The sequence below is a fragment of the Chiloscyllium plagiosum genome, unplaced genomic scaffold, assembly GCF_037043375.1.
Source record: "Chiloscyllium plagiosum isolate Xiang-an unplaced genomic scaffold, Cpla_swu_hap1 HiC_scaffold_6, whole genome shotgun sequence".
NCBI classification, from domain to species: domain Eukaryota; kingdom Metazoa; phylum Chordata; class Chondrichthyes; order Orectolobiformes; family Hemiscylliidae; genus Chiloscyllium; species Chiloscyllium plagiosum.
The window spans coordinates 48,906,301-48,920,274 of NW_028270144.1; the positions used below are offsets into that span (position 1 = coordinate 48,906,301).

Genomic DNA, 13,974 nt, shown 5'->3' on the forward strand with positions numbered 1-13,974 from the left:
TTTATAAAATATTTTCTCAGGAATTCAAAATCTTTTTGGAAATTAATTCAGGTACGGCCAGTATCCCGTTAATGATGTGGGAGACCATTAAGAATTATGCATGAAGTTTGGTCATCTCATATTCTGCGATCCAGAAAAGACAAAAGGGAGAACAACAGCGCCTGCTCAAGGCTCTCTTGAAGGCAGCTGAGACAGTGTGTGTTGATATGCCCTCTATTACTAAGCTACAAAGGATCACAGCCCTCAGGGCAGCCTTGAATACCACTCTTACCCAAACAGCAAAGAAGGAAATATTATTTGCAAAGCAAAGACTATATGAATATGGCAACAAGCCTGGCAGATACTTAGCATATCTTGCTAGGAAAAGAAAGGCTCCTCAAGCTATTACGTCCATTAGAGAAAGTGCTGGTACTCTGACTTGTGATCGTAAAAGGATCAATACAGCCTTTAGAAAGTTCTATTTTAAACTGTATAAATCACAGGACTGTGAGGATAGAACTAAGAAGGTGGAGTCCTTCTTTAAAAACTTGGCCTTTCCGGACTTAACCTCGGAGCAGGTGTCGATCCTGAATGCTCCCTTGACAACGCAGGAAGTACTCGATGCAAATACACAGCTTCAGAGTGGCAAAGCGCCTGGACCAGATGGATTCCAGGTTGAGTTTTATAAAAAATTTGTAGGGGAACTGGCTGGTCCACTTACAGACATGTATAATTACTTACATAGCTGAAAATGTGTTGCTGGAAAAGCGCAGCAGGTCAGGCAGCATCCAAGGAGCAGGAGAATCGACATTTTGGGCATGAGCCCTTCTTCAGGAATGAGGAAAGTGTGCCAAGCAGGCTAAGATAAAAGATAGGGAGGAGGGACTTGGGGGAGGGGCGTTGGAAATGCGATTGGTGGAAGGAGGTTAAGGTGAGGGTGATAGGCCAGAGTGGGGGTGGGGGCGGAGAGGTCAGGAAGAAGATTGCAGGTTAGGAAGGCAGTGCTGAGTTCGAGGATTGGGACTGAGACAAGGTGGGGGAGAGGAAATGAGGAAACTGGAGATGGAAGATGAGGCGCTCTTCCTCCAGCCGTTGTGTTGCTATGGTCTGGCGATGGAGGAGTCCAAGGACCTGCATGTCCTTGGTGGAGTGGGAGATGCAGTTGAAGTGTTGAGCTACGGGATGGTTGGGTTGGTTGGTCCGGGTGTCCCAGAGGTGTTCTCTGAAACGTTCCGCAAGTAGGCGGCCTGTCTCCCCAATAAATGCAGTAAATGATGTGTGTGGAAGTGCAGGTGAATTTGTGACGGACATGGAAGGATCCCTTGGGGTCTTGGAGGGAAGTAAGGGGGGGAGGTGTGAGCGCAAGTTTTGCATTTCTTGCGGTTGCAGGGGAAGGTGCCGGGAGTGGAGGTTGGGTTGGTGGGGGGTATGGACCTGACAAGGGAGTCACGGAGGGAGTGGTCTTTTCGGAATGCTGATAGGGGAAGGGAGGGAAATATATCCCTGGTGGTGGGGTCCGTTTGGAGGTGGCGGAAATGACGACGGATGATACGATGTATATGGAGGTTGGTTGGGTGGTAGGTGAGGACCAGTGGGGTTCTGTCCTGGTGGTGATTGGAGGGGCGAGGCTCAAGGGCGGAGGAGCAGGAAGTGGAGGACATGCAGTGGAGAGCACCGTCGATCACGTCTGGGGGGGGAATTGCGGTCTTTGAAGAACCCTCCAATCACAAGGGATGAACTCAAATGTCTCCAGTTTCCTCATTTCCCCTCCCCCCACCTTGTCTCAGTCCCAACCCTCAAACTCAGCACCACCTTCCTAACCTGCAATCTTCTTCCTGACCTCTCCGCCCCCACCCCAACTCCGGCCTATCACCCTCACCTTAACCTCCATCCACCTATCGCACTTCCAACGCCCCTCCCCCAAGTCCCTCCTCCCTATCTTTTATCTTAGCCCGCTTGGCACACTTTCCTCATTCCTGAAGAAGGGCTCATGCCCGAAATGTCAATTCTCGTCTCCTTGGATGCTGCCTGACCTGCTGCGCTTTTCCAGCAACACATTTTCAGCTCTGATCTCCAGCATCTACAGTCCTCACTTTCTCCTAATTACTCACATAATCAGGGCTGCCTTCTGCCTTCATTGAGAGAAGCAAATATTTCTCTCATTCTTAAAAAAGGAAAGGTCTCAGAAGATTATTCATCATATAGACCCATATCCTTGCTAAATGTGGATTTTAAAATCCTTTCTAAAATGTTGGCATTAAGATTGGAGATGGTCTTACCATGTATTATAAAACGGGACCAGACGGGGTTTATCAAGGGCTGTAGATCAACAATATTAGAAGAGTCTTAAATATGATACAAGCCTGTCAACAGGGAAGAATACTAGGGCTAGTTGTCTCCTTGGATACAGAGAAGGCATTTGATCGGGTAGAATGGTCATATCTTTTTTATACACTGGAAAGGTTCGGTGTCAGAGAGGTACTTTATAAATGGGTCTCAATATTTTACAATGACCCCAAAGCAGCTGTGATCACCAATGGTTTAGGTTCGGATAGCTTCAGTGTTGGTAGGGGCTGTCATCAGGGATGTCCTCTCTCATGATTGCTATTCACGCTAGTAATAGAACCACTAGCGGAAGCTATACGTACTGACCCTCACATAGCGACTCCGAGGGTTAGTTCGGGTAAACATAAAATCACTCTCAATGCAGAGGATGTCCTCCTTTTCTTAAGTAATCCCTGGATATCAGTGTCCTGCCTAATTCAATTGATCAATCTATTTAGTATGTTCTCAGGTTATAAAATCAATTTTATGATATCGGAGGCCATTTATATCTCCTGTCTCGCCTGTATATCTAACTTACTGGACGGATCCTGTTTTCCCTTCCGGTGGTCACTGGAGAGTTTTCTATAATTAGGTATTTTTATCACCCCAGTATTTGGTCAGCTATCTCAAGCCAATTTTGTGCAGCTATTAGAGAAAATAAGGCAGGGCCTATAACGCTGGGGAGATCTCCCAGTATCCTGGCAAGGCAGAGTAGCCCTAGTTAAAATGAATATTCTACCTCGTCTCCTATATCCTATGAGAATGCTCCCTCTGATGTTGCTGAGACTTGCGTTGCGTAAGCTACATGGCTGGCTTGGTTCCTTTGTCTAGAATCAAAGACGGCCCCATATCAAATTAGAAAAACTGCAGCTTCCACAGACAAGAGGAGGACTGGACTTTTCAGACTTTAGGAGGTATCAACTAGGAGAAAGTGAGGACTGCAGATGGTGGAGACTAGAGTTGAAAAATATGGTGCTGGAAAAACACAGCAGGCCAGGCAGCATCCGAGGAGCAGGAGAAGGGCTTATGCCCTAAACGTCGATTCTCCTGCTCCTCGGATGCTGCCTGGTCTGCTGTGTTTTTCCAGCACCACATTTTTCAACTTTAGGAGATATCAGTTGAGCTCTTTATTAGCCTATGTAGCTGATTGGGTCTCTTGTGACCCACAATCAATTTGGTTAGACATTGTGACCTCCCAAGGAAAATGTCCCCTCATCAATCTTTTAGTTTTAGATAAGATGAGAGCTATTATGGACTATTGCAAAAACCCTATTGTATTAAATACAATTAAAAGCAAATTACTGCGGATGCTGGAATCTGAAACCAAAAGAGAAAATGCTGGAAAATCTCAGCAGGTCTGGCAGCATCTGTAAGGAGAGAAAAGAGCTGGCGTTTCGAGTCTAACTGACCCTTTGTCAAAGCTTTGTCAGCTCTTTTCTCTCCTTACAGATGCTGCCAGACCTGCTGAGATTTTCCAGCATTTTGTCTTTTGGTTTTAAATACAATTAAAGCCTGGAGGCTAATGCGACAAGATGAGGGTAACCTACAGAAAACCTCCCCTTATATAGTGGGAGCATCGAGTTTTCAGCCAGGGCTGACAGACGCTACACTTAAAACCTGGAGGTCCAGAGGTATCTCTTGCTTGGGGGACCTGTTTGATGGAGAGGTTATGATGTCTTTTGAGCAGTTGCACCAGAAGTTTGGACTGCCTAACAGGGACCTTTTTCGGTATTTCCAAATACAAGATTATATACAGAAGAAGACCACATTAACAGGCAGTCCTTACAAATTGGATAGGGAAAGAAAAGTGCTATGGCCAATGGGGCCATCCTCGGTCAGTACTCTTTTTCACTCATTATATAATGAAGTATCGAAAGACACAGAACGACTATTTAAAACATGGAACCAAGAATTGGGCTTAGAAATCTCTTTAGAAATGTGGGAGGACATCTGGGAAAATGCCAGAAAGATCTCTATTTGCAATAGAACTCAAGTTATTCAATTAAAGATACTCCATAGGTTTCATATAGCACCTGAATGACTCGCAAAATCTAAGGTAGGAGCATCCCCAATGTGTCCTAAATGCAAAATTGAAGTGGGCACTCTCACGCACTGTCTATGGACATGTCACAAGATCCATAGGTACTGGGACAGAGTAGCGAATGCCCTAACAGAGATCTTAGGTACGGAAATTAGATTGGATCCAGTGTCTCTTCTTCTGGGCTTATCAGACTTTCCCTCCCTGGACGTGCACAGGAGGAAACTATTTTCCATTCTCTCCTTTTGTGCAAGGAAAAATATCTTAGTGAATTGGGCAGCTGAGGGCCCTCCAGGACTTTCGAATTGGCAAAGTTAATCATGGAATGTATTCCCCTTGACTTCCTCACAAGTATGGTGCACTAAAAAACCAAATTATTCTATAAAATATGGCAGCCCTCTGAACTATATCGCCACAGATATTTCGGCCATACTGTCCAGGGCTTTTAGGATATCTGGTCAGCATGGATGAGTTGGACTGAAAGGTCTGTTTCTGTGCTGTACATCTCTCTGACTCTACCTGGTCTCATCCCTGCTACCTTCATACACCAATAACTGCCTCCTCATGGCTTAGGCGTAGGTTGCCCTGCCACCTGTGTCTACCACTTGAGACCGTGTGAAGTGGGCGTCCCATCTCTTCACTCACCTCCATTGGGGCCTAATGGAATGGTGCATAGTACAGCCTCACCAGAGACTTACATAACTTTAACATAACTGCAGTTCTCCTAGAATTCTTTATACCATAAAATACATCCCAGTGCTTTGTATTTTAATTGCTGGGCAGGCCTGCAAAGCTTTTAATGATTTCTTCAACTATGTTGCTCAATTCCTTTGTTTCTCTATCGCATTTAGTTTCTTACTCTCAGAATTGAAAGTGGTTTCTGCTTTTCCAACCACATTTATTTCATTTATACATCTTATCTCATTCATACAACTTAAAATTCATTTTCAATTAATTGTCCTCTCTACACATTTCCCAGTATCTTGTAGAATGGTGGATTCTTCCTCAGTATTAGTTATATCACCTGCCTCATATTGTTTACAAATTCTTTCTTTAACCTAGTGACTGTGTGATCATCAGTGATCTTTTGGAACACCACTTTCTACCTTCCTCCAACCACAATTATCTTTCTTTACTCCTCCCTATTTTCTACATTGTCGTCAGTTTTCTAGCTATCAGTGATTTGTCCCAGCTCCACACATCATAACTTAAATCATGAAGCACATGCAACTGAAAATCCAAGTATGTTGACTAGACTGATTCCTGGGATGGTAGGACTCATGTATAAAGAGAGACTAGGGCTATTTAGTTCCAGGACTTCTATTTTCAGTTATTTGACTGTACTTGGTTAGGATTATATTTATTGGAGTTTAGAAGAATGAGGGAGAATCTCAAACCTATAAATTTCCAACACAACCAGACAGTAAATGCAGAAAGATTGTTTCTGATGACGGGAATGTCCAGAACCATAGTCAGTCTAAGGCTACTGGGAAAGGCATTTAGGATGGAGATGAGGAGAAAGTGATGTGCCTGTTGAATGTGCTATCACAGAAAGCAGTTCTGGCCCAAACATTGAATGCTTTGAAGAATGAGATAGATATAGCACTTAGGGCTAGAGGGATCAAAGAGTATTGGAAGACATCTGGAAAAAAGTACCAAGTTGAACAATGATCAACGATGATCTCATTGAATGGTGGAGGGCTTACTGGGCTACTCCTGCTCTTATTTTCTAAATTTCTATGTTATTGTCCACTACATTACTTTCTTTTCTTATTTACTAATCTCCAAAAATTGAATCAGGCTCATAAAACACGACTTAGTCATTTGAAATTAATGGCGATTTTTTAAAAATTGTATTCAATACCTCTCTTTTCTCCATCAATGTGTTGTTGGATGACTTGCTCAAATTCTAGCCTTGGATGTACCTCAGTTTGTCCAGGTGAACCCTGGGAAGATCAAAGCCATTGTCTTTCAAGACAGCTACAAATTACATGTCCTGGCTTTTGATTTCATCCCCTTGCCAAATGTTGACTCAGATTAAATCTGGCTGACTGCAATATCACTCTCCTGAACCACTTAGCACTGAATAGAACAACATCTTCTCTTCAACACTGCCAGGCCTGTCTGTTCTAATACTCCTTGCATCAACTTTGATTTAACTCATTATGTAAACTTCAGGTGTATCCATCACTGCTACCTCTATCCTAACTTACAACGAACACACCTTACAATTCCAACAGTGTTCGCTGATCTATATTACCTCCCAGTCCTATAACTTTATAATACTCACCATGTTGTGTCTCACCCTTTCTGATCTCTATAATCTGCTTGGGGAACGCAGAACTTTCTAGTCTCACCGGTAATCAGGTATCATTGCACCAGGACTGTCTTGCATGCCAGAATGGAGGACAGATATCCAACCAGAAGTGAAAAATTGATGAAACAGAGTTCACCAATGCCCTACTGACTAATAGAATATGTCAATAAGGAATCTAAAATCTGTTACAGGTCCCTGTTACAAGATTTATTTCCCCTGAGGCTACACTCTGGAAAACCAGCCCTATGAAGACTGGTATTCTAAGAGAGCAGCTATTTCCAATTCATCCATATTATGATGCATTTTCCACCACAACTCTTGACTTCAAGATCTCTAACCTCCATCCATGCATGAATTCTAAGGTTCATTTCCCTTCCCTCAGCTGTATGTTTCCAAGACTATGACCAACTGGCTCAATCCAGCACTTCCACGATTGCACCCCCGCCCACTGTCCTGAGACTCAGAATACTCCCACACAAACCAAGATAATTGTAGACCATCATATTCACCACCAACCTTCCTAGTATCTTCCAGTGTCATATATTCCCATTGTCACACAGGCTGAAGGTCGAATATGTACAGGTCGTCAGACCACTCCATTTCTGCACAGACCATTGAGCTCACACAACTAAATTTGAGCTCCGCAATTTCTGAGGTTCAAGTTTCTCAAACACTGACTGCCATTCCTGACATTCATCCATTGCTGGTAGTTGTGTTTCCCAGTCATCTAGGTTTCACACTCTGCAGGCTCTTTCCAAAACCATCTGTCACTCTTATCTTACCCACCTCCTAACTGAATAACTTTATGTTGGGGGTCAGTAGAATTGCCTTATCTTTTTGTATTACTTGGGTTTTTAACCGCAATCTTATCCTTAAGTTTGTTTTTAAATAAGAAAACATTCATAAATACTTTTTCATTGAGCCTTACCTTTGCCCAGTTGTAATTGGTGAGTTCTTCATCTTTGTATTATTTGAATGCGTTGGGGGAGTTGTAATCCCTGATGAAGAGATTAAGTGCTTATGTGGGCTGAGGGCCTTCGGTGCTGTGAGAGGTTTCTGGGAATTTGTTAGTGTTTGCTCACAATCCTTTCCTTCGTCCTGTTCCTTTTTTGATCGTTCTTTCTTGTTGAAGTGGGCGTGCCCCTCCTGCACTTCCAGCATTCTTTGAGCTTGTGCTTGTACTTGCTCTTGCTGAACAAATTCTCGCATCTCTAGACCACTCTGTAAAAGTCAAAAAACACTTTAAGAAAGAATGGTGGGCTAGATTGCTGGGAATTACCAGATTAGCACTGACACAATCTGGGAATCTAAGGGCCCAAACCTTGTTCTTTGGACAGTTACAGAAATCCTGGCCGTGGTAACCCAGCCTTTCTAAGCTCACCATTCCTATTTTAGTTCTTGGAAGAATAGAAAGTCCTGCAGACTCCCAGGCTTTTCCAAAGTCTCCAGCCTGATGACTCCAGCATCATTTTTGAAATTTGAAAGTGAAGATTAGAAACATAAGACAATCCTCCTACTCTCTTACACTCACTTTTCATGCCCCCACTAGCCTAGTTATTAAATCCCAAACCAACTTCATGGCTCTTAAAATACCCATACCAATATACCCCTTGTACTCACACCCTTGACATTTTATGCCTTCTATGCCAACCTATGCTTCATTCTAGACCTTATGCCCTGTTTACCATCTCTCATGGACCCCATGTCCCCTTTGCCCTAATTATCCACAGGGCCGTTTTAAACCATGATGTTAACTTTGTGCTAACATCGCCTCTTAGAGCCGAAGAGATTGATAGCACAGTAAAAACCCTTTGGCCCATTGCAATATGCTTAAAGAGATAAACACATGGCTAAAAGAATGGCATGGGAGAAACAGGTTAAAATTCATGAGACATTAGCACCAGTACTGGGAAAAGTGGGAGCTGTTCCAATGCAATGGGCTCATTCTGAACCAGAGTCCTAGCAAATTACATCACTAGGGCTGTAAGATTGGGCTTTAAACTAATTAGAATCATAGAGACATAGAGATGTACAGCATGGAAACAAACCCTTCGGTTCAACTCGTCCATGCTGGCCAGATATCCCAACCTAATCTAGTCCCATTTGCCAGCACATGGCCATATCCCTCTAAATCCTTCCTATTTATAAACCCATCCAGATGCCTTTCAAATGTTGTAATTGTACCAGCCGCCACCACTTCCTCTGGCAGCTCATTCCATACGCACAGTTGCCCCTTAAGTCCCCTTTAAGCTTTTCTCTCTCTCACCCTAAACCTTTGCCCTCTGGTTATGGACTCCCCTACCCCAGGGAAAAGATCTTGTCTATTTACTCTATCCATGTCCCTCATGATTTTATGAACTTCTATAAGGGGACCCCTCAGCCTCCGGTGCTCCATGGAAAACAGCTCCAGCCTATTCAGTCTCTCCCTAAAGCTTAAATACTCCAATCCAGGTAACATCCTTGTAAATCTCTTCTAGACCCTTTCAAGTTTAACAACATCCTTCCTATAGCAGGGAGATCAGAATTGCACACAATATTCCAAAAGTGGCTTAACCAATGTCCTGTATAGCCATAACATGACCTCCCAATCCCTATAGTCGAAGCTCTGACCAATAAAGGAAAACATACCAAACGCCTTCTTCACAATCCTATCTACCTTTGACTCCACTTTCAAGGAACACTTAACCTGCATTCCAAAGTCTCTTTGTTCAGCAACACTCCCCAGGACCTTACCATTAAGTGTCTAAGTCCTGCTCTGATTTGCCTTTCCAAAATGCAGCACCGCACATTTATTTAAATTAAACTCCATCTGCCACTCCTCAGCCCATTGGTCCATCTGATCAAGATCCTGTTGTACTCTGAGGTAATCTTCTTCGCTGTTCACTACAGCTCCAATTTTAGAGTCATCTACGAACTTACTAACTACATCTCCAAGTAATTTATAAAAATGAGGAAAAGAAGTGGACCTAGCACTGATCATTGTGGCATACTATTGGTCACAGGCCTCCAGTGTGAAAGACAATCCTCCTCCACCACCCCCTGTCTTCTACCTTTGAGCTAGTTCTGTATCCAAACGGCGAGTTCTCCCTGTATTCCATGAGATCTAGCCTTGCCAAACGCCTTACTGAGGTCCATTGCTGACCTCATCAATCCTCTTTATTACTTCTTCAAAAAACTCAATCAAGTTCGTTTCCACACACAAAGCCTTGCTGACTATCCCTGATCAGTCCTTGCCTTTCCAAGGGAAGTGCACCAACCTTCAGCTTCTCGGAAACCGTGTTAGGGAACTGAAGCTGGAGCTGGATGTTCTTTGGATCATTCGGGAGGCGGATAGGGTAATAGAGAGGAGTTACAGGGAGGTAGTCTTGCCTCAAGTACGGGAAAAAGTTAGATGGGTTGCAATAAGGGGACGGAAAGGGAACAGGCAGACCATGCAGGAATTCCCTGTGGCCTCTCCCCTCAATAATAAGTATACCATTTTGGATACTTTTGGGCTGGGTGGATCTAGCTGGGGAAAGCCATGGTAGCCAGGTCTCTGACACTCAGCCTGACTCTGTGGCTCAGAAGGGAAGGGTGGAGAATAGAAAAGCATTCATGAGTCAATAATTAGAGGAACGGACCGAGGATTCTGTGGTTGCAAATGGGACTCCCAGAAGGTATCTTGCTTTCCAGGTACCAGAGTCTGGAATGTCTCTGATCAAGTACAAGATTCTGAAGGGGGAGGGTGAGCAGCCAGAAGTCATGGTGCACATTAACACCAGTAACATAGCCAGGGGAGCATCACTGTTAATTAGAGAGTGGTGCATCACAGCTGCAGAAAAGGAGGTTGTTGAGGACAGTTTGTCTATTGAGTCAGTATAGGTGGAAGTCAGTGACAGGAAAGGAGCACTCACATTTTTGGGTGTTTTCTATAGAACCCACAATAACAACAGAGAGATGGAAGAACAGATTGGACAGCAGATCTTGGAAAGGTACAGATGTAACAAAGTTGTTGCTATGGGTGACTTTAACTTCCCCAATATTGATTGGAACCTCCTTAGTGCAGATAGTCTAGATGGAGCCGATTTTGTCAGGTGTGTCCAGGAAGGATTCCTGACTCAATATGTAAATAGGCCAACTAGGGGGGAGGCCATATTGGATTTGGTGCTAGGCAACAAGGCAGGCCAGATGTCAGATCTCTTGGTGGGAGAGGGTTTCAGTGACAATGACCACAACTGGCTCACCTTTATGATAGCCATGGAGAAGGGATAGGAACAGATAGTATGGTAAGATATTTAACTTTGTCCCACTGACACAGGCAAAGAATGGTGAGGTGAAGGAGCCTTGGATGACAAGTGAAGAGGTGCTTTCCGTCAAGAGGTAAAAGGAAACTTACTTAAGGGTGAAGAGGCAAGGATCTGGCACACCTTTAGAGGATTATAGAGTAGAGAGGAAAGAACTCAAAAATGGACAGAAGAGAGTTAGGAGGATCACGAAAAAGCCTTGGCGGGAAAGATTAGGGAAAACCCAAAGGCATTCTACACGAATGTGAGGGATAAGAGAATGATCAGAGAGAGGATTGGACCGATCAGGGATAGTGTAGGCAACTTGTGCCTGGAGTCTGAAGCAGTAGGGGAGGCACTAAATGAGTTTTTTGATACAGTATTCACGAGAGCGCGGGACCTTGTTGGTAGAGAGAACACCATGGACCAAGTTAATAGGCTTGAACAGATTGATATTAAGAAAGTGGATGTGCTGAAAATTCTGGGAAGCATCAAGATAGATAAGTCCACAGGGCCAGAGCAGATATATCCAAGGTTACTACAGGAAGTGAGGAATGAGATTTCTGCGCCTCTGGCGATGATCTGTGCATCCTCACTTTCCATGGGAGAAGTACCGGATGATTAAAGGGAGGCGGATGTTGTTCCTCTGTTCAAGAAAGAGAATAGGAAAATCCCTGGGAATTATAGACCAGTCAGTCTTACATCTGTGGTAAGCAAATTACTGGAAAGGATTCTGGGAGATAGGATTTCTATTTGGAAAAATATAGTTTGATTAAAGACAGTCATCATGGCTTTGTGACGGGCAGGTCATGCCTCACAGGCCTTATTAAGTTGTCTGAGGATGTGCCAAGGCAAGTTGATGAAGGTCAAGCAGTGGGTGTGGTGTATATGGATTTCAGTAAGGCGTCTGATAAGGTTCCCCACAGTAGGCTCAGTCAGAAAGTTAGGAGGTATGGGATACAGAGAAATTTGGCTGTCTGGATACAGAATTGGCTGACCAAAAGAAAACAGCGAGTGCCAATGGATAGAAAATATTCCACCTGAAGGTCGGTAACCAGTGGTATCCTGCAGGGATCTGTTCTTCGGCCTCTGCTCTTTGCAGTTTTTATAAATGACTTGGATGAAGTGGAAGGGTTGGTTAGTAAGTTTGCCGATGACATAAAGGTCGGTAGTGTTGTAGATAGTGCCAAGGGCTGTTGCAGGCTACAGCAAGACAGTGACAAGATGAAAAGCTGAGCTGACAAGTGACAGATGGAGTTCAACCTGGATACATAAATGCGAAGTGATTCATTTTGCTGAGTACAGGGTTAAAGACAGGATTCTTGGCAGTGTGGAGGAACAGCAGGATCTTGGGGTCCACGTACATAGATCCCTCAAAGTTGCCACCCATGTTGACAGGATTGTTAAGAAGGCGTATGGTGTTTTGGTTTCATTAACAGGGCGACTGAGTTTAAGAGCCACAAGGTTTTGCTGCAACTCTATGAAACCCTGGTTCGGCCATACTTGGAATATTGTGTCCAGTTCCAGTTGCCTCATTTTAGGAAGGATGTAGATGTTTTAGAGAGGATGCAGAGGAGATTTATCAAGGTGCTGCCTGGATTGGAGGTCATATCTTATGAAGAGAGGTTGAGTGAGCTAGGGCTTTTCACACTGGAGAGAAGAAGGAAGAAAGGTGACTTAATAGAGGTGTACAAGGTAATGAGAGGCATAGAGTAGATAGCCAAAGACTTTTCCCCAGGGCAGAAATGGCTGTCACGAGGGTTCATAATTTTAAGATGATTGGAGGAAGGTATAGGGGAAATGTCAGAGGTGGGTTCTTTACGCAGAGAATGGTGGGGACGTGGAATTCACTAGGCAAAAGTGAGGACTGCAGATGCTGGAAACCAGAGTTTAGATCAGAGTGGTGCTGGAAAAGCACAGCAGGTCAGGCAGCATCCGAGGAGCAGGAAAATCGGCATTTTGGGTGACTATCGATGATATAAATGGGTGGGGGTAGGGTTCAGCAAGGTGGAAAATTAGAAAATCAAAGGTAAAGGAGAAGGTAGGATTGCAGGTTAGTGATGGGGCTGATTATTAGCAGAAAGTAAAAGGAGGAACAGAATGTGTGAATGTCATATTGCACCAAGTAACCAGGGAAATTCAATAATAGGTCAAACTAGAAGGCTTTGGAACTAAATGCACATGGCATTTGAGATAAGGGAGATGAACTGATAGCATATCAGATGAAATCAAGGTAAATGATTATGATCTCATAGCCATTACAGAAACAGGATTACGAGGAAATCAAAACTGGGAACTTAACATTCAGGCATATTTGGCTATTTGGAGAGACAGCTGAGATGAAACAAGAACAGTTGTGAGTACGATCTGGGTTCGGACGGTGTTGAGTGCATTTGGCAGAAGCAAGAAAACAGAAAGGAGCAAAAGGCATTAGTAGGAGTAGTAGGACCACGAAACAGTAGCCACTTTGTAGGAAAAGTATGTATTAACAAATAATGTAAAAAAGAATGGAACAGTAATTGTGGGTAATTTTAATCTTCAAAATTGGCTATGACTGATGCAAAATATCTGTTCAACATATTCACTTATGTTGACTTTGACCTCTTTCTTCCTATTGGCTATGAGATCATATTCATTTACCTCAAATTCATAAAGTGCATTAGGGATAGTCTCCTCATGTAATATATGTCATGCAGCTAATCAGGGAGCAGGCTATCTTGAATCAGGTGATATTTAATGAGGTAGGTTTAATAAATGACCTCAGAATAAAAGATCCCTTCGGAATTAGTGATCATAACATGATAGCATTTAATATTCAGTTTGAGAGTGAGAAGTTTGGGTCAGAAATAATTCTGTTTCAGAATTACAGTGAAATGAGGATGGAGTTAGCTAAATTGAGCGGGGATAATAGATTAGTAGGAAGCAGCAGCAAACATTTAACAAGGTAATTACTGACAATCATCAAAAATATATCCCAGCAAGAAGAAAAAATTCTAAGAAAGATAAACCAACTATGGCTAACTGAGCAAATTAAGTTCAAAGGAAAAGCTTAT

The 13,974-nt window shown here is 43.4% G+C and overlaps 1 protein-coding gene across 8 annotated transcripts in view; it reads right to left on the reverse strand.

Annotated features, from left to right (window-relative positions):
- The window catches only part of bcl9 (BCL9 transcription coactivator), a 253,860-nt gene that overhangs the window by 136,844 nt on the left and 103,042 nt on the right, over positions 1-13,974 (reverse strand). For all 8 annotated transcript variants that reach the window (XM_087987985.1, XM_087987989.1, XM_043691452.2 and 5 more), the window contains one exon: positions 7,588-7,880. In XM_087987985.1, the coding sequence (XP_087844111.1) occupies positions 7,588-7,880 (293 nt within the window). The remainder of the gene's footprint in view (positions 1-7,587; positions 7,881-13,974) is intronic.